Source organism: Cydia pomonella, chromosome 27 (genome assembly GCF_033807575.1).
Source record: "Cydia pomonella isolate Wapato2018A chromosome 27, ilCydPomo1, whole genome shotgun sequence".
NCBI lineage: Eukaryota > Metazoa > Arthropoda > Insecta > Lepidoptera > Tortricidae > Cydia > Cydia pomonella.
Genome location: NC_084729.1, coordinates 5364208 through 5385664, shown reverse-complemented (window position 1 = coordinate 5385664; position 21457 = coordinate 5364208). Strand labels below are relative to the sequence as shown.

The following is a 21457-nucleotide window of genomic DNA, read 5'->3' as shown; positions in this document are numbered from 1 at the left end:
TGTTTTATAATTCATACCAACATAATGTTTTTATTTTATACTAATGATACGATTTTATTTTATACTAATGATACGATTTTAAATTAAATCTAATGACTGAAGAAATATACTAATTTGATGAAATTCACATCTATTTCATTTTATAAATGATTCGAATCTAGTTTTTCTATTCTACAGAATGAAAATGTCCGAAATTAGACAAATACTAATAATGTTGAATAAGATATGTTCTGAGACTTTGTTTTCATCGAGTGAGATTGCGTTTTACTATTCTATTAAAAATAACTTAACAACTAAAAAAACAGTACCCCAGCGCTTTTCCTTGTATCAGCTCAGCTTGAGCAGTCAAAGTTTCGGCGATGAACGCGTCATTGTACGCGTCTTTAGGCTTTCTCCACTTTCGGCCTCCGGGCAACACCACCGGCCTCTCAGACGGCGTGAGAGGCCCAAAGACGGGCTTGGGCTTGCCGACGCGCGGCGTCGGCCTCTGCTTCAGCTGTCTGGCCTCCTGGTCTAACTGGAGGTCCGCCATTAATTCCTGTTTTGGGGTCAAGGTTGGGGGAGTGTCATTAAGAATTTGTTAAGGTTTTGATACGAAATTTAAAGGTTATTTAAGAATCAGCCTTTTGGAAAATTACCGTTTAATCTCGTCATCCCAATTTAACCTGATGACACTTATTATCGATGAAAAATATAATTTCAAAAAATTGTTAATTAGGTGGGTCCACACAGAGCGAACATACGCGCGAGGCAATTTCCTCGCGCACAAACCAGCCAGTGTAGATGTGCCTCGGCCGAGGCGCGCTCAGGCGAGGAAAACGTGCGCGCCGCCTCGGCCGAGGCATGTCTACACTGGCCGGTTGCCTCGCGCGTCTGCGTGTTCTGTGTGGACCCGCCTATTGAATCTTTTTGTACTATTAAGTATATACCTTCTTACTAAAAACCTAAAAATCCGCTACTAGATGTTTTGAGGAGGGTTATTTAATGGTCACTATGATCAATACTAGACTTCTTCGTGTGTTTCTTCTACGAATTGAATGGTGTGTGGACAATTATTTGGTGTGTATCTTGCATGAGGCTCTACATATCATATTCCTATAAGTTTAGATCAACACGAATGTCAGATCAGATCTATCTATCGAATGCTAAAACAAAACGTGGTATCAATTTATGCATGAAGCAACTATTTATAATGTCTTGTGAATTTAACTAGGTAATGTATTTTTTTCACTATTAATGACACTAAATACGCCGAGACACGTGTCCACACTGTTGCGAACCTTTTTGTCCTCAGTCTTAGGTCCGTTTGAAGAAGATATTGATGGCCTCTGCTTCTGACAGGACTCTTGGTCACGCTGAGGGTTCGCCATTACTTTCTAGAGTAGTTAATAAGATAATATACATGTTTAATAAGTTGGTATGTCTTGTCTTCATTAAAAATGTTGATGGCCGACGGGTGAGAATCTAGTTTTCCGATTATCTCGTTAAGTCTTCATAAGAGTTATGACAATAGGTATGTCCTTTTCCAGGACACTTTTAGCAGCTGTTTTTTTCTTTTTGTTAATCTATCCATCTTAGCAGCAAGAATGTAGGAAGAGTCCGGCAAAAGGATATATGTAACAACCCCTTATGTTTTTATCGTCGCCTATTTTCGGGAATAAAAATAATAAAGTTTAGCATTAAAAATCTTTCTGTCGATAAAGTCGAAAGTTGGCAGCCTACAAGATGCTGGTTATCTATAAGCGACTAGATACTAACAGATGTGTGCTCTGTTAACTTGTATGTAGTTTGCACTGTGCATAATAAACTAATTTGTATTTCAAACGGTGTCTTTTCAAATTAAGATAAAGTGTATGTTGTTGTGTGTATAATTTGTATACATAGATACTAATTGAATGTCGAACCTCTTTGACGTCAGTTTTAGGTCCGTCTGAGGCTGAAGTCAGCGATGGCTTCTGGCTCATGTGTTTGGGCTCTTTGTCCAGCAGAAGACTCTCCATAAGTTCCTGTCATACGTTAAATTTAGGAAGCTTGACGAAGAATGTACGAAAATTTGTCTAAATTGACTGTTTTTGTTCAAAATTGGGTAAAAAATAAATTAAGTCTCGTGAAGTTGAAAAGATGTCTAAATATTCTATATTCGTATGAATGATTACTCCGATACAAATATCCAATGAATTTTACGAAACACGAAAAATTATATGCATAATAAACTAATTTGTATTTCAAACGGTGTCTTTTCAAATTAAGATAAAGTGTATGTTGTTGTGTGTATAATTTGTATACATAGATACTAATTGAATGTCGAACCTCTTTGACGTCAGTTTTAGGTCCGTCTGAGGCTGAAGTCAGCGATGGCTTCTGGCTCATGTGTTTGGGCTCTTTGTCCAGCAGAAGACTCTCCATAAGTTCCTGTCATACGTTAAATTTAGGAAGCTTGACGAAGAATGTACGAAAATTTGTCTAAATTGACTGTTTTTGTTCAAAATTGGGTAAAAAATAAATTAAGTCTCGTGAAGTTGAAAAGATGTCTAAATATTCTATATTCGTATGAATGATTACTCCGATACAAATATCCAATGAATTTTACGAAACACGAAAAATTGTTGAATAAAATATGTGAACAGCGAAGTACAAAGCATTACTAATGCCGAATAGAAATGATCTAAAAATTAGATAGTACAATAACTAATACTATTAAGTCACTTAAATTAATAAATGTCACAGCAACCCCGCTAAGATGTCAAATGAGTAACTCAATGCTTCATGTTTACTTCGTATTGGAAATCGCATGTTGTAGTGTGGCAATCGACCCCTTACATACACTAGCTGTCCTATCGAAAATCGACACACAAGTGACTCACATTGATAAACCTAAGAGCTATCTCGTGGGGCGTCTCCTGAAGCATCTCTTCGTACTCTTGGCCAAGAAGTTCGTTCGTTAATTCCTGTTATTGCACAGATTTTAATCATTTCATTTTCCTTTCATCATCTAGCATCATTGAAAACATGTTCATCTTTCTGGCCTTGTTTCATTATTTTCATTGTCATGCGTTGGGCTACCGGTATTCTAAAAGATCCTGATATAAATATTGAAGTAGGTAGGCAAAAACCGAATACCGTGTAATGTTCCTATCGAAAAGCTTGTACAAAGTTATGATATGAAATAATAAATTACAGTGTTATTGAAGATTTTGTAATAAAAGCATGTAAACATGAAGATTGGTGTAGGGCATAAAAATGTATTGCCAGTTCGTTGAGAGTGGGATGAAATACATACAATAATTTTGGCTAATTGGATTCGAATCGTAACCAAAAAAATTTTTCGTCTGTGCTAGGGAAATGAGGATTATTTCGGAACCTGTTTTACATTATCTTTTTACAGATATCTGAAAGAATAGTTTATTAGAAAGTAACCGTGAGAAATCTTAGGTTGCTAATATTACTATCATATTACATATTTTAATTCTTATTGGTTACACCAGAGTAACTTCCAAGTTACGACTGGACTGTACTATCTCATATCTGTACTACTCAGTACTCATGATTCTGGAATTATTAATGGATTATAAATCATTTAAATAATGATGTCGATCAGCATGCAGCAGCTGATCAGTTGGGGCTTCATAAAACATATTTAAAGCTAAACATACCTTCTTCTGCTTTTCAATTCTTCTCTGCTCGTCCAAAATCTCCTGCTCTTCCCTCTTCATCTTCTGCATTTCTTCGTCGCTCCTTGTCATCTGCACCTTTTTGACCTCTTCCATTTTGGTTTGCTTGACCTCTACCACTGTCTTCGTTTCTTTCACCTCTTCCTTAATTCCATTTTCAACGACTTCTTCTATTTGAGTCTCGTCTTTTTCTTCTGTTACGTCTTCGATTATAGTTTCGGAGGTCTCATTGGATTCTGAAAATTAGGTATATTTAGATTTCCAAAATTTGCTTTGAGAAGAGTAAAAATATCATCCTAATTTATTTACAGACCTTCAATCATCTCAGAAGATTCAATTGCCATCTGTTCTTGTTTCACTGTGTGGTGAGACTGAGCTTCCTGTAAACCAGATATAGAATAAACATTATTCTATCTTCAGTTTTGCACATTAATTATCGTCCCATTTGCCCCTCTTAAAATCGTGTGCTGTGATCTGATAAAACTGCCGTGTCCTCAGGATATATCTGATCATACTTAAGTAAACGTTGGCCTCTTGGATGGTATATTCATAACTACTTTGGCCCTTCGAACCGGATATGTAAAAAAAAAAACTCTTAATACTTTCAATATACCTGCTGCGTAATTTGGCAAAGCTGGCGGGTCACCAGCTCCAGCGTCTGTTGGATGACGCCGGGCAGCTGCGCCAGCGCTGCCAGCTGCGCGCGCATCTGCGCCAGCTGCTGCTCCAGCGGCGCGTTGGGATCTGAAGATAAACATTCTGGTCAAACCTAAAGTTTTATATCGATAACCAATATTTTGCGCCGATAATTTGCAAGAAACGGCGTAGGATCGGGAAAAGTGGTTTGCACTCGTTTCGGAGGTCAAGACCCTCTTTGGGCCGCTGAGCCACATTAGTTAGTTAAATAATACTTTGACACTCACCAACCATTCCCTCTACATTCTTCATCAGCTGTTCCGCTATCCTGTTCTCCATCTCGCTCTCGCTGTTGCTGGTCTCCTCTACAACTCTATTGCAGGGCTCTTCCTTCTTAGTTTCTTCTACTTTTTCAACTTCTGTCTCTTTGGGAGCTTCCGGCTCTGCTTCTGGTGCTGGTTCCTCTATTGACTTTTCAGGAGGTAATTCAATTCCTAAAAGATTTATGTGCCGTTTTTTATTTGGTTCTCGATTTTTTTATTGTTGTCAGGTTTCGATAAAATTTGGTTCATAGATAGAATTCTTATTCTATTTATAATAAACGAAATTTTACCTAAAAAATCTTCCACTAGTTTTGGGACAATTTTTTTGTGCCAAATTAGGATTTTGTATTTTTCCCACCCAGAATAAAGAGCTCTACAAACAAGCCCAATTTTATCCCATTCTGACGGAAAAAAATATCAACAATGAAATAAAAATCGTCCTTTGTTATCTTGTTAAATTGTCTATGAGAAATTTTCTCATAATTTGGGCCCCCGTCCCCCTTCCTTTCTGATCTTCTGAACCTAAGCACGGCCTGGTTGCACCCTAAAGGAACATAACCTCCTTTTAGCAAAAGTTACCTGTCTCCTCCAAATCCGGAACAGCAGTCTCCGGTAGGTTATCAATAGCCTCAAGAAACACTGGCTTCTCCTCAGGTATCAAGATGGGGGGTTCAGCCTCCACTGGGGGTGGGGGTGGCTCGTTGACCGCTCGCTCTTCCCACGGCAGCGGGCCCGTGTTGAAGTCCTGAGTGGGTGTGGGGGTGATGGTTTACAATTGAAATGATATTGAAATGCTGATGTGGCTATTTAAGCAGGTGACTAGATGGCGTATCTTACTGGTGAATGAGTGACCGTTTTGAGCGATTGGCAGAGGTCGAATACGATAAGTTTTCATGCCAGTGTTACGTCAACTATGGCACTCCTATGGGATATAGATATAAGCATTGTCACTGCGAAGTCTATGAAAATTTAGCGTGGTCGGAGCTTTATCGAATTGTCAACAACCAAATTGCCTACTCATTTTTAAAAGCATATATTATACAGCGATAACGAAAAAATATATATTCAACCATGTTGAAATTCCGTAACACAAACGAATCCATCTTAGACAAGTTTCATGGAAGTTGTGAAGTTAGGAAGTTACTTTAGGCTGAATTATTTGTATACAGTTAGTTTTATACCACGTCGGTGGCAAGCATACGGCCCGTTTGATGGTAAGCAGTCACCGTAGCCTATAGACGCCTGCAACACCAGAGATATACCATGCGCGTTGCCGACCCTTTAAAAACTCAGACACACACTCCGTTTTCGAAGAACCTAGCGAAACAGTTTCAAAAATTAATGTTAATGGTACACGTACAAATACTTACTTTCGATTACCAAATCTGGAAACTAAGCTAATGGGTCGAAAATGCAGAATGCGGATATGCAGGCGAAGTCAACATGGAAAAATAAGATAAAGGTAACATTCGGACGGCGACTGCAACACCATTACTGTTGCAGCGTTGACGCGGGCGAATTAATTGGCCATCTTCATCTTCTTTTAAAATATGGTCTCTATCAAATGTATGATGATTTTGCCAATATCAAGTGTCGTAGTAAATTTTAAGTGTTCTCGAGATATCCACTGTGAATCTTGATAATATGAGTAACAAATTAAACGTTCTTTTCATACCAGTAATGCGGCAAAGACAGAACAGTAACTAGTAATGTTTAATGTGCAAGTTGTAGAACGAAACCAAAATTAAAAAAAATTCAGGAAACTTTCATCAGAAAATCTCATGCAATTTTCCACTTAGAAAGTTCCCGTACAGATTAAGGATTACTCAATGTCCTTAACTGCTGACGACTGTTTCATTTAACATTTACGTCACTCATTGCTGTCTATTTCAAGTGTTATAGAAATCGAAATAACTGTAAAAAGGTTTGGCAATACACGTGTAGAAAATAAATACCAATAATTTTCATGGGAACTTTGCGATTTTTGGAAATTCTCTTTGGCATAGTGACGCAATTTATTTTTAACGCTGAAGCAGTAACGGTGCTTCGTACGTTATTTAAGTCGCCATCCGAATGTGACCTTAAAGGGTTGAAGGAGGATTACTCCCGCTAGAGGACTGGTTTCGGGTCGAGGCATCCGAGACTTTGTTTTCTATGACGATGATTGGTGATCACATGATACTTTTAATCGAAAACGAAGTATCGGACGCCTTAGCCCGGACCTGGAACGTTTTAACGCGAGTCATACTTAAAATAAATAAATATTATAGGACATTATTACACAAATTACTTAATTTTTAATGTCCTTGTCCTATAGCAACGACATAGCGTTGCTATACTTAATGGACGTGGCGTATTTCGAGTGAAACTCAATTATCTTTCTCTTTTAGCTGGGGAGCCGGCGTTGCTAAATGTGTAGTTATTCGAGCGTCGTTAAGACCTATTGGAATCGAAAGATTAGACGGTAGGAAGAAAAAAAGGTTATATAAAGTTTTCTTTTCCAGGGAGCCGGAAAGCGTCTACAGATTTTTTTTAAAATTTTGGGAGGTGGATGGAGGGTTAAAAAAATCGTTAAGTAGATTGTGGATTTGGGCGTTTTGGTCCAAGTTAATGCTATGATTTTTCTATAATTTAATCTGATAATTATTTGTACGCATTGCCTTAATATGACGATCACAAGTTCGACACCTGGTTTTCACATTGTAACCATCAGATTAAGGAAATACGTACAAATAAGTATCAGATTTATTAATAGCACAATTATCGCATTAATTTGAACTAAAATGACCAAATGAGCTTAACGACTTGAATCCCCCACCAACCAACGGATCAACATAGACGCCTAAAAGTAGTTAAGGTAGAGTCCACGGGGGAGGCAAGATATGACTCATATCTTAATGTAGCGCGCTCAAGTAACTACAATTATCTCCTCTTGGGCTTCCCAACCATTTTAAAAGAAAGTGACGATGAACAAAACAATTGATAGTTGCAAAGATGTCATACCTACATCTATCGCTTGCCCAATACGTCGATTTTGGGAACTATTACAATTCAAGGATACGTAGAAATTTAGGTCATACTAGTTTGCCAGTTGGGGTAAATACCGTACAGATGTAGAGAACAATCCTTTGCCATTATTTCCTCAGAAACGTTCGTATTTGTCATGCTACTGCTACTTCAGTAAATCTCAGTACGTTTTGTACTAAGACTAACTGTACCCCTAGTGTAAATTTGATCAACATCATAACGTGACGAACGCGTTTGCGTTAAGTCTCATTTTGTATAGGATTTTGAGTTTCCAAAACGTCCCGCTTGGCGCGCTCTTTCTAAATCCAATACAAAATGAGACTAAACGCAAACGCGTATGTCACGTTTCGAAATCGAATTTATTTACACTAGGGGTACTGAATTAACATAGCACATTCGTGCGTTTCCGTGAAAACACGATGGTATGGTATTCACTATATCTGTAGGCAACATATACTATGGCACTTGAGGGCCAAACCAACAGGAGCATAAGAAGATTCTTCCTTTCCTCTGGATAACTTTATAGAAGTTTGACCATCATAAATGAATACAGTGAAGCCGTTTTGACAATTGCTTCAGTGTGTGATCATTAATTATTTAATTTCAATTTAATTGTACAGTAGAACCTCGTTAACTCGAACCACAAGAAGACAAAATCCTCTTTAACACAAAATAAAATGCTATTCCCTTCCCTTCAAAGCCCAAAACCTCCATAACTCAAAATATTAAATCTCATTAAGGCCAAGTAACCAACGATTCCCTTCACTTGTACAAATTTTACCTCCACAAGTCGAAAACTGAAATTTGACCTCCTTAAATCGAAAATAGACGTATTCTTTAATCACCTCTATATCTCAAAATTATTTATACGTCTGTAACTCGAAGAAAATAATAAGACCGTAATTTATGCGTTTGTGTATATATATAGTATTATTCACTCGAAACCTCTTTAAGACCGATTAAAATCCATAAGAACCTCTCTAAGTAGATCGATTATTCGTCTTAGAGATTCGTGTTTCGTCTTAGAGAGGGTCCTCTAAGACGAATACTTGTTAACACGAACTTTTAGGGGTTTCCCTTCAGATTCATGCTATCGAGGTTCCATTGTATTTTTAGTAAGATTTTACTTATTTTATTATTGCTTATGACCTATTTATACCAATTAAATGTTTTATTAGTATTTGTATAAGATATAAAAAGTGTAATTCATAGAAGGACCATAGGTTTAAGAAAAATAAAATAAAAACACTGTGAATAAAATGTGATTTTAAATAAATATTAGGTAAACTGCAAGAAGAACACACAAACACACTGTCTACATGTGTGTTTGTGTGTTCGACAGGTAATAAAAGGTAATTAAGGCTTAGGAAGGATCCAAACGCATTCCTTATTTCATTATTAACACTTAATTTATTATTAATTTAACAAATATTGTTACTTTATTACAATTTGTATGTCTGTCTGTCTTCACGCGGTTACCTGCGGTTTGTAATCGGGTGCTACTTTGGGTTTAGGCTGTTTTACTATTTTCACTTTGTAAGGCGACTGAAAAGAAAGAAAATAGTATTATTGTAGACATTCTTGAGGTTCTAAAACGTTAGGGCAGAAGTATTAAGGGTTCCTGAGTCAACTAGGAACCCTTATAATTTTGCCAGGTCCGTCTGTCTGTCTGTCAGTCTGTCCGTCCAAGGCTTTGCTTCATGACCGTTAATGCTAGAAAGCTGGAATTTGGTATAGATATTATTTATTATAAATTACCGTTATTTTAAACTCGATTTGTTACGGTATAAAGTTATAAAAACTTAAAAAAATATTTTGGTCGGAATAAATATAAAATTCAGTCTCTATGTACTGTACTGATGGATTTTTTTATTGTTAAAGATGCAATTCATGCAACAAAATATACAACAGTTTTCTATATTTTGATTTAAACGGTGCAAAGGTGGTCAACAACGGTAGGTACCGTTCTGCCCTATTTACCGTTTTATTATAGCTAGTTTCTTAAAATGTTTTGTAATAGTTATATTAATACTCCTAAGATCATAACTGCTTCATTGATATACAGGGTTCATTTTGTACATTCTTTGTTAGATCATTCTATTTGCCATAGTATATAGGCAGACTAGTATTTATTATTTCTTGTGTAAAATGTTGGCAAGCGATCAAATAGTCACCTGTGTATTATATTATATAATTCGAAGTAATTATACGTTTCTTTTTTTTTGTAACAATAATAACCCTTTCGCAGTTCGAACCAATTTAAAATGTTTTCCCAAAAAATGCAATTATACATATGTATATAGCAATTTCCAAAACACACATTTTAAAAAATCCAATCTAACTTGGACCTTAAATCGGATTGCTAAGATTGAAATTCTATTGGCGCATATGTGGTCGATAAATCGTACTCTCCCTGAAAAAATAGATAAGAACGCAAAGTTGATGCAATAAAATAGCTAAGGTTATTTTATTACCTTTTTTATACGATTATGTGTTAAACTACACTTGTTAACCCCTAACAATACTAAAATATGTTAAACAAACTGCTATAAAGCGTTTAAAAAAAAGTAAACTTAATAAATCATCATCAGCCCTTTTAATAATGTAACTATTTTAGTCGTTAAAAAAAACTTCCTATAAATGATTACAAGACACGACACGTATTTCAAATAATATAAATGTATCACAATGTCAGTTTTAAAACACTGAGCATCAAAAAAAAGTTGTTAAATTGTATAAAGAACTGAGCGCCTCTCGCCAATAAACGTTACAGTTTGGCGGGAATAAATATGTATTATATATAAGTTTTAATTTTAATATATAAATAAATTAAAATATATATATATAATATAACAAAATTATGAAATAATTATTAAAACTAAATCACCTTATGACAAACACACACACTGGCACTTTGATCGAGACTGAATAAAAAAAAACTTCAACAATTTCATTAGCTGCCAAAATAATTACCTTCTTTTGCTTTATTGAATTGGTGCCAAGGTGAACATCATCAACAAGATCACGCAGGTTACTATGTCAATAGTCAATAAGGAAATAATAATAAATGTTGGTAGTAAATAGTGCATGACTCAAAATGTGACAGCCCTGTTTCAGCGCCAAGATTTACACTAACACATTGAAAGCTTCGCGCGTAAGTGAACGAGAAACGTAAAGGTGTGCGTGTAATAATTGCTACAGGGTTGTCACCTTATTATTTAATGTGGACATTGTAATACATTACATATGCGTGACCGTATTGGCATTTTATTGACCTGTATATCTTTGTACTAATGTTCAAGGTCAAATTAATTTAGATACAAATCGGTTTAAAGACGTGGTATGTCCATTTTTAATTTTGTAGTATCGTAATATTCAGGAAAGTATAGGTATTTAATCGTGACATGAGACCTCTCACTCAATAACAGTCGTATGACGACATGAAACTGCCAGTGTCATTTTAAATATTAGGAATCGTATCCCCATAATATGTATACGTGAGTAGTATGTAATCGTCGCTTGTTTAATTATTTGTCTCTCTATAAATATCAAAAGCTATAACATAAAACAGTGGACTTTTGACTTTAACATCTTGTTTCGAATTACAAATAGTCCGGGCCTTTGTCCTATAGGTAAAAAACTTAAGTAAGTCATCTATTGTATGTAGTTGTGACGTGTTCGAATAGACATTTGTTTTGTTTGTGTGTGTCTTTTAAACATGTATTGTCTATTCGAACACGTCACAACTACATACAACAGGTGAGTTACTTAAGTTTTTTACCTATACTGTATTATTTTATATTTAAGTAGGTACTTATACATCTCGCGTCGCATTCGACATTTACATTATTACCATCATTATGGTCCCTATGAGTTCTGTCAGTTGTCTCCCTTGTTTGGGCTTAATAATTAAAGGGATATGTTTTTACCGTGTCTATATTATTTAAATGTCACATTAAAATAATGCACTAGACTTAAATAAAAAAATAAAAAAATTAACTGTCATAAGTACCATAATTCGACACGTCAAAGAGGTATTGTACATTGTGTATCAAGGGCAGTAAACAAGAATTAACAAGTGTTAATTTTGAGCCCGAAGCCGAAGGCCCTTGCCTTCATTAACACGAGTGCGCAATTCTTGTACCGCCCGTGGCACACAGAATGTTTTTCATAACACTTGGGAGGAAAAAAGTAAATTTTAAGCAAGACCGAAGAGCTGGCGGCTTCCTCGCACAACGTATCAGTATTGCGATACAACGAGGAAATGCCGCCAGCATCCTTGGTACAATGCCTCAAGGGCCTATTTTAGATATAAGCTAGTTATAGTAATCATCTGTATATATCCATTATGTATATTGTTGTTGTCAATAAATAACATGTGCATTAAGCAAAATAATTCTTAAATACGGTAACATTTCAAACATTCGTCCGCCATATTGTCATTTTTGACAAGGCACAGGCCTACCCGGCATTCAGCCACGATTGAAAATTGTGTAAAATATTTTAAATGACTATTAAATTAATCAAATTAAATATTTTTAAACAAAAAAATTATAAACGTCAGTATTTTAAAAGTAAACCTCATTTATACCTACTTGATAAAAAAAAAACATTATGCCCAATATGTCCATGGGCGTAATGAAAAAACAATCTATTACGCCGGTGGCCATAATATAGCTCATTCCATCTCAGTATGCTGGCATACAATAACACCGTTTACGAGCAAGTGTGATGAAAAATGATTTACGAATAAAATATTTATAGGTACTTTAGGGAAGGCAAAATAATCTTACCTCTTTAACTTCATCATCATTAGCCGTCCATCCATGGTATCCAAACTTCGCTTTAGGCACCGGCCGCGCCGGCTTCTGCAAGAACTTGGTCCACTTTCTTTCTTCCTTCTTCTTCTCTTCTTGAGTCTTAACAAATTCCTCGTTCAAAGCTTTGAGAACTTCAGAATCCTTTAGCGATTCCACTATAGGTTTGATCTTCTTGAAATCGACGCTGGAATCATCATTGTCTCGATGCATATGCGACTTTAAAACCCGTGTCAGCCTGTTTCGCCATTTTGTGTCGCCATTTGTGTTGTGGAAGAAAAGGTTTGTTTTAGTTTTTTGTTTCTTATTATGATTTCAGGTAACTGATTGGCTAGATATCGTTAAGCAGAAGCGTAGAAAATGCTGATTAAATGTATGCGTGAAAATAAATATGATCTTGGTACTTACAACTGGAATGTTTCCTGAGTCGAGCGGACGATATGACACTAACACTAATACAATTGCGTAAATAATGTGCTAAGAAGCTGTAAGTGAACATTTGGTGAACCAATGTAGTGTAACTATTACGAGGCGAATAAATGTTTCAATCCGAAATGTAAATGTTATAAAAATGTAAATGTAGGCATGTATATGGGTGTTGTATGTACTCGAAATGGTAAATTCGATATGGCGGGCGATGGACGAAATGCAGTCTGCTACGAATTTATAAAATTTATAGAGGTAGGGTAAAGGCACCAGTAGTCAGCCTTTTTACGAAATTTCTATGTTCAAGAACGTCTCATTTGCCTACTAATTGACCAATAAGAATTATGAATGTTTTTACTCTTCAATAATTTAATAGTTTAATTTTTATAAAGAATAAAACGTAATTCAACTAAGCTTTTGGAAATATTTCATTAAATATAATGAAAGGGCCTTTTTGCCAGTAATCAGCCCCCTGTCTACCAATATACAGCCTTTAAGTACCCAGTGTCCAGCCATCCCATTTTAACGGCTGACTATTGGGTTCTGAGTTCCGTGATTTCAGTATCCAGTGGTCAGCCACAGGATGACTACTGGGTATTTGATGTATTTCAATCAAATAAAATCATAATAATGTAAATATTTAAAGGTGCTTGAATTAACGACTTACATTGCATTTGAAAATAAAAAAAATCTTGAAACCTATGGTCAGCCTCCCTCGGCTGACTTTTGGGTTTACGACTTTTTTAAAATTACTGCCCTAAACCCAGTAGTCGGCCAGGGGAGGCTGACTATTGGATTTTGTACAAATAAGTAGTTCCCAATAGGCAGCCCCCTTAAAAATGTTATTTTAATATGGATTTATATTATTTTTTTACTTTTTCCAGATAAATTAAGTATTAATTAAGTGAAGAAGTGCACATTATTTAAAAAAAATATCACATTTCGGCTGCTAACGTCTGATCAAAATACCATGTGACGCTCCAAAAAAAATGGCATATCACATATTCCTTAATGTCAGAAGACAGCACTTCTTTGAAGTAGTGTTGTGGTTTATACTAGACAATTCTTTTAAAATATAAGTTATTTTTCAATTTATACTTTATCAATCTATAATTTCACCTACTTTTGGCATGAAAATCTGAAAATCTTTGATATTTACAAGCAAAAATAAGCAAGAAAGGCTGACCACTGGTGCATGGCTGAGCACTGGTGCCTTTACCCCAAAAGCTTAGAAATGCTAGTATATTCGTTATTCGTTTAAAAATGAGCTCGCAAAAGCTTCATGCTATATGCTTAAGCTTATGTACTTTTCATTCTGTCCCACCACAGATAACCGCCGAATCGCGGTGATAACGAACAACAAATGAACTTTATTTTTTGTTTCCAATGAGGAAAGTTATACTGAATACCCGTGTAAGCAAACCTTTGCTCCCGAGTGAAACACAAAATTTTGCATAAAATATCATAGACAATGCAAATTATAATCTCCAGATTTCTATCAAAAGTATCAGAGATAAAGTAAATGAAACATCTTGGTGTCTACCTTCAAAATGGCTGAATCACATCGTCTTCAGTAACTAATGGAAATATGAAATACAATGAAGTAGAAATATATTCACCCCATAACGTGCGCCTCCCTTAGCATCTCTGATTCTCCAGATATTATTGCTGCGATCTTCTCTTCTGTCATACCAGGTTTGCCTAGGTCTTCTGCAACATAAAAAATACCTTAGTTTTTTACAAAAAAATAACCATTAGATTAAATTAATTGATTGCTTTTCTCCATATTTCTTAAACTGTATTGTAAATATTTCTACCTAATTTCATTAAACTAACAGGTTATACCCTAAGACAATCCATGAAGACATCCGTTGGTCTTGATTACTTACTGGCTATTTCTTCATCCACTACTGCTTCTTCTAAACCGTCTACAATACCCTGATGTGTACCCATGATCTCGCCATTTTCTGCTACAAATGCCTTGCCAGGGTCTACCGTTGGTATCGGCTCCTATAAAAGATTGGCAAATAAATATTGCTTTAAATTGGTATCGTCAAAAAATATAACTTTTATAGCAACTTGTTTTCTTACCGGTATTCTAATTTCCACTCTCTCCAAATGAGGTGCATCTTCGGGATTGAAAGGCACGGGTCTATATCCGTCTACGCAAACATTTTCTACTGATTCTCCCATTTTATTTTCAATAGCTTCAGTCACTGAATTTGCCACGTTATTTTCAAGGGTCACAGTCACATTTACTGGCATCCCATTAAGATGAAACCTATTTATTAAATCTTCCGCAGAATTTGCTCTGTTTTCTACAATTTTGTTTATGTTTTCTGTGTTCTTGACTATTTGTTTTTCGATATTTACTTCGTCAAGTTTATCTTTGTATACTTTAGTGTCTATAACTTTGGCGTAACCGTTGTAAACTAGAGGGTTATCAACGTTGGTTTCTAATCCTACTTCTTCCTTGTACTCTTCAATTGATTTGATAGTTTGGTCGATAGCAGAGGCTAGTAGTGATGACTTTCTTTCGATTTCTTTTATCTCCTCCTGATATCACAAAAAGCATATTAGTTTATGTACAGGTAAATTAGGTTTTTTTACTATTAAAGTCTTATTTCAAAATTTCAATCTGAATATTCTCTAATTTTATAATGTAAATAATATAAAACGTGAAAACGTCAAATAGGTAACACGAACATGGTAGCTTTGATAGAGCGCTGCATAAGTTTTCAGACTTACCTTGAAAAATGTGTATTTTATATTACCCCCTTTCAACCCTGGTTTAGTAAACTTTGGCGGTGAAGATTTATCCTCAGGTGGGGTTGGAAGCGGAGTTTCATACACTACTTCCTCAATAATTTCAGTATCTATATGAGGGACCAAATTCTTTTTAACAATATGAGGATCCTCATCCTGGGGACTTGGGGATCTTGGGACAGGAGGACCAGTTAGCTTGGGGAGGGGCATTTGGAGTCGGAAGACGTACTCATCTGTGAGTGGAGTGGGAGGGACAGTGGATGGAGTAGGGGTACTAATAGTGCTCTTCACTGAGGATTGTGAGTCAGATTTTTTAATCTTTGAATCCAGATCTAGAGTAAGCTGTTTTTTAGCATCTTCAGTAGACCTGGCCATGAAAGTAGATTCTTGGACAACGCTGGAAGTGAAAGAAGAGTCTTCAGTAGATCTTGCAGTAAAGCAAGATTCTTGTACGTATTCTGCATTCTGTATAGAACTTCCTGAAATGAAAGATTGGTATTGATTCTCTGATTCAGCAATATGAACAGATTTTTTAATATAAACTTCAATTTCTTGGTCAATTTCAACGTTTTCCTCTAATTCTGTTATTTCTTCTTTCGTAACTTTTAACTGAGCGTATTCATCTTTTACTTCAAGGCTCTTTTCACTGATTTCGGTAGTTCCTTGAACGACAGCTATTTGTTCAGTAACTTTGATATCCTCAATGTTCACATTAGATTCACTTTCTTTTACCTCCTGAACTGCAATCGCTTCTTCCTTTACTGAAACAATTTCTTCTTTTGATACGTTTACGTCTTCTTCAATTATATATATACTTTCTTTTACATCTTGAATTGTTTCCTCTTTAATTTCCTCAATGTCGATGGATTCTTTCTTAGCTTTAACAGAAATATCCTCCAAGACCTGTACTTCTTTGATATCGTGTGATTCCGTGATTTCTATTGATTCTTCCTTGACAACGTTTAATTCATCTATATATTCAGAAGTCTCAATTTCCTGTATATTCATTTGATTTTTAATCTCGACACTAACAGCCTTGTCGACAATATCCTCATGTAATTCCACGATTGGCTGATTTATGTCTACTTTTTCAATAATAGCCGCTTTGTTACTCTCAATCTCTATGAAAGATTTCTGGACATCAGTTTCTTGAACGCTTACTTGTTTTTCTTGGACAATAACTTCCTCGGTTTTGGTGCTGGAAATTTCGTGGGATTCGACTACAGCTTCTGCTTCTTGTTTCATTTGAGATTGAGATTCTATAGCAACGCGCTCTGTAATCATTGCTTCGTTAGCTTCTAATGCTATATTTGTTTCCTTAATACTTTCCACTGAAGCGGTTTCAGGTATTTCTGCTATTTCATCAAAAATTGAATTTTTATTAGTATAAACATGAGCTTCACATATAGATATGTATGTGTTTTTACCATTCTTACTACTAACTCCACTAGCTTCGTGTTTGGTTTCTCTTTTAATGTCTATACTTTCATGTTTTGTTTCTGTTTTCATCTCCTTTGAATCTAGGACACTACTGGTAGTCTTTACTTCAGTAATCTCTTGGGATTTTATATCAACTCTGGAAAGTGCATTTTGTGGCATGGCATCTTTCACTATTTCTTCATCTACTTTGCTTCTACTTCTAGACCTCCTTTCTCGTTGCATAGTAATCTCTTCCTCTAAACCGGCTTTAGTCTGGAATTCAGTTATAACTCCATCCATTTTAGTTATCAATTCCCCCGACTTTTTATCACTTAACTGTGCCATTTCTGCACCAGACAAAATGCATTTCTCCCTTTTTTCACTTTCTTGTTGAATCTTTTGAACGTAATCCGTATATTCATGCTGCTTTACTTCCCTCACGTGATCTTGTTTAATTACGTCAGCCACTTTTTCAACTTTCTCTTTTTTTTCTCTAATTTGCAAATCTTTGGTTTCTAACTTTTCAGTTTTTTTACGATCTATTACAGAATCTTTCACAACTGTCGTATTAGAAACTACGTCCCTTTCAACTTGACTAACTTCAGTTACTTCTTTTTTAACTTCTGGTTTAGTTTCTAAAGGCTTAGACAATACAGGTTCAGCTAAAATAAACCTGGACAGAGCAACCATGACATCAGTCAAATGTATAAAAAAGGTTTTGAGCAATAAATCATAATGATAATTTGATTGCACTGTACCTCTTATATGAGGAATAGTTTGTAATCCAATAGTATAAGCTCTCTGTTCTGCTAGCAATTTAGCTGTACTATATTTAGCCTCTTTAGTTTTGCTTTCGTCTGATTTATGTACGCTCTCGGTAGTTGTAGAGATTTTTTCTGTTTTAAATTCAGATGTTTGCTTGTGCTGAGCCGATTGCACTGCTTTAATATCTTTTTGGTCAGATATTCTTTTAGACTGCCTTCTCTCAATTTTGGCATCGTCCACAGATTTCATTTCAACGTTTTTATCAAACATTTCAGATTTGCTTCGTACACTTCCACTTTCTATAGTCTCATCTATAAATTTCTTTTCTACTTTACAATCGGTCTTTTTCACATCGTTATCAAACATTTCTGACTTTCTTCTCACACTACCACTTTCTATAGTTTCATCTACAGATGTCTTTTCGACTTTCATATCTGCCATTTTAACGTCTCCATCATACATTTGTGACTTCCTTCTCACGCTACCACTTTCTATAGTTTCTTGTAACTCCTGTTTCCGAAATTCTTGACGTTCGTCAATGATAATTTGTCTGTCATCTTTTTCAAATTTGGCAACCTCTTTAGCAACACTAACATCACTCTTTTTAACAACATAATCATCAGTTTTCTTAACAGTTTCACTCATTTCACTAACCTCTTTGATAATTTTTTTTCTATCAGGTGCCATGACCACAGTTTCCATGTCAGATGAGCTAGTTTTAGATTCTGAGGATATAGCACTCAGTTCAAGATCAATTTCTTTTTTAATTTCACCAGCTACGGTTACAGCTTTCTCAATACTCTCATCAACAATGCTTGTAGCAGTCATTTCTATCTTATCCATATCAATATCCTTCTTCATTTTTTTCATAAACTTGGCATCTTCCTTTTGCTCTTTAACCAATCTTTCTTCTACTGAAGTAACTTTCACTTCCTTAGTCACTATCTCTTCTGTTACTACCTTCTCTTCTACGGTCTTAGTGACTGTCGTTATTTCTTTCGTTTTATTAAGCTTAGATCCATCAGGATCATACTGTTTTGAAATTGGGAGTTTATATCTACTTTTTTCACTAAGGATCCCCGCAAATTCATCAACTTTGGGAAGATCAACAGGTGGCTCAAGGCCATCATCAAATGTGCCAAATTCATCATGGTAATTAGGATTAAGAATAATAGGCTTCTCTAAAGGAGGGATTGGGGAAGGCTCAGTGGAAAAAGGTCTATACGGTTTGGTGTTGAGGAAGTAAGGGGATTCAGTTAAGGACCTCTGTTCGTACGGATCACAGCGACCTTCGCTAAGAGACCTCCGGTCGAGGTTACCCCGGGATCCAGTGCGGGACCGACTAGGCTCTTTGGAGTCGAGGGGGGTGTCACCGAATTGCTGTACTTGGAATACCTCAGTCGGATGAGAGGGCTGGTCGAAATCGTCCTGGTCTAACGGGTCGTCGATCGGGTCGTAGTCGTCGAGCGTCAGGTCGTAGAGACCGCTGGAACAACAGAATACACGTTGTCAAAATTTTAAAGTGAAAAGGCTGAAAGAAACAGAGAGCCTGGTTCCAATTTTATTTACTTATTTTTACAGTTGCACTTAAAAATTGGACAAATGGCGGACTTAATGTCTCATGGCATTCTCTAGCAGTCAACACAACACACTTTAAACATTTGTAACAATTTATGCACATAAGCTAAAAATATAAAAATTGCTTCGAAAAATGCGCAATTTTATTTTTGTGAGAGCTCAAAGATTCCTATTTCTTTTTAAAAACGAACAACAAATTAAAATTAGAAAACATGATATTCGCGGTTCAGAGCACGCACATCCATCTCGCTCACGCAGAGAGTGAGAGAAGGACACGAACCTACGGGGCCTTAATAAAATTTCAATCTTTTTTATATAAATGTTTATGTGTCTGTACGGTTGTTTTATAAATACATAAAAAGTTATTTCCGTTTTTAACATGATAAAATTTTAAAACATATACACCGTATTTTATTGAATTCCGTTAAATCCGCGGTATCGGTAAGTACGTTTAAGGAAACTAAATGGCATAGTTAATTTTCAAACAATTTTTTTTAATAATTTTGTATATTGTTTTATTTTTATAAAAAGTAATTAAATCTTGCATATAACGTTGTTGTAACACGGGCATTACATTTAATTCAACCAAATAATTGAAAACTATGACATTAATGTCATTTCGAACATCAATCGCCCGAGATAGTCTTTACGATTCAAAGTCGGGTGACAATGCAATATTATGGTACCATGTACCATCGAGATGATCTGATGATAGAGACAGAAGGTGGCCATAGGAACTCTGTGACAAAACAACGTAACCTAATTGTGTTTGAGGTTTTTAGAATTGTCTCGACGAGTATTAGTTACTTGTGGAAAGAAAAGTACAGTCAGCGATAAAAGCTTCTAGGGTAAAGGCACCAGTAGTCAGCCTTTTTACGAAATTTCTATGTTCAAGAACGTCTCATTTGCCCACTAATTGACCAATAAGAATTATGAATGTTTTTACTCATCAATAATTTAATAAAGTTTAATTTTTATACAGAATAAAACGTAATTTAATTTAGCTTATGGAAATATTTCATTAAATATAATGCAAGGGCCCTTTTGCCAGTAATCAGCCCCCTGTCTACCAATACACAGCCTTTAAGTACCCAGTCTACAGCCATCCCATTTTAACGGCTGGCTATTGGGTTCCGAGTTCCGTGATCTCAGTGTCCAGTGGTCAGCCACAGGATGACTACTGGGTATTTGATGTATTTCAATGAAATAAAGTCATAATAATGTAAATATTTAAAGGTGCTTGATTTAACGACTTACATTGCATTTGAAAATAAAAAAAAACTTGAAACCTATGCTCAGCCTCTATCGACTAACCTCTGGATCTACGACCCTCTTAAAATTACTGCCTCAAACCCAGTAATCGGCCAGGGGACGCTGACTATTGGATTTTGTACAAATAAGTAGTTCCCAATAGGCAGCCCCCTTAAAAATGTTACTTTAATATGGATTTATATTATTTTTTTACTTTTTCCAGATAAATTAAGCATTAATTACGTGAAGCAGTGCACATGCTTTTAAAAAAATATCACAATTCGGCTGCTAACGTCTGATCAAAATACCATGTGACGCTCCAAAAAAAATGGCGCATATGGCATATCCCTTCATGTCAGAAGACAGCACTTCTTTGAAGTAGTGTTGTGGTTTATGCTAAACAATTCTTTTAAAAATTAAGTTACTTTTCAGTTCATACTTTATTAATCTATAATAACACCTACTTTTGGCATGAAAATCTGAAAAACTTTGATATTTGCAAAAAATAAGCAAGAAAGGCTGACCACTGGTGCATGGCTGAGCAGTGGTGCCTTTACCCTACCAAAAATGAAATATTTGCCAAAAACTTATTAACTTATATGTAAATGTATTGTGATTTGCATGACTTATGTACTAAATAGTAGTAAGTATCTGATAATAAGTACGACTGTTTGTACGCCTAATGACAAGTCCATGGTGATTCTATATTATTATATTCCATTATTGTATCTACCCGTGTTCTACAGATAATAAATCAATTATGAATAATATACATAAT

General features: G+C 35.5%; 1 protein-coding gene across 19 annotated transcripts in view; it reads right to left on the bottom strand.

Moving 5' to 3' along the window:
* Window positions 1–21457, bottom strand: part of LOC133532400 (titin-like) — a 42854-nt gene that overhangs the window by 6037 nt on the left and 15360 nt on the right. For 8 of the 19 annotated variants that reach the window (XR_009801693.1, XR_009801694.1, XM_061871025.1 and 5 more), the window contains 14 exons: window positions 15649–19336; window positions 14992–15456; window positions 14790–14910; window positions 14520–14610; window positions 12451–12712; window positions 9137–9202; window positions 5210–5375; window positions 4595–4801; window positions 4285–4415; window positions 3985–4051; window positions 3654–3907; window positions 2865–2948; window positions 1281–1376; window positions 309–538 (listed from right to left, as the gene is read on the bottom strand). Coding sequence is in view for 17 of the 19 variants with exons in the window: in XM_061871025.1 (XP_061727009.1) it covers window positions 309–538; window positions 1281–1376; window positions 2865–2948; window positions 3654–3907; window positions 3985–4051; window positions 4285–4415; window positions 4595–4801; window positions 5210–5375; window positions 9137–9202; window positions 12451–12712; window positions 14520–14610; window positions 14790–14910; window positions 14992–15456; window positions 15649–19336 (5928 nt within the window). In the remaining 2 variants the exon portion in view is untranslated. The remainder of the gene's footprint in view (window positions 1–308; window positions 539–1280; window positions 1377–2864; window positions 2949–3653; window positions 3908–3984; window positions 4052–4284; window positions 4416–4594; window positions 4802–5209; window positions 5376–9136; window positions 9203–12450; window positions 12713–14519; window positions 14611–14789; window positions 14911–14991; window positions 15457–15648; window positions 19337–21457) is intronic. The other 11 variants (XM_061871032.1, XM_061871039.1, XM_061871038.1 and 8 more) reach the window with 7 other exon arrangements.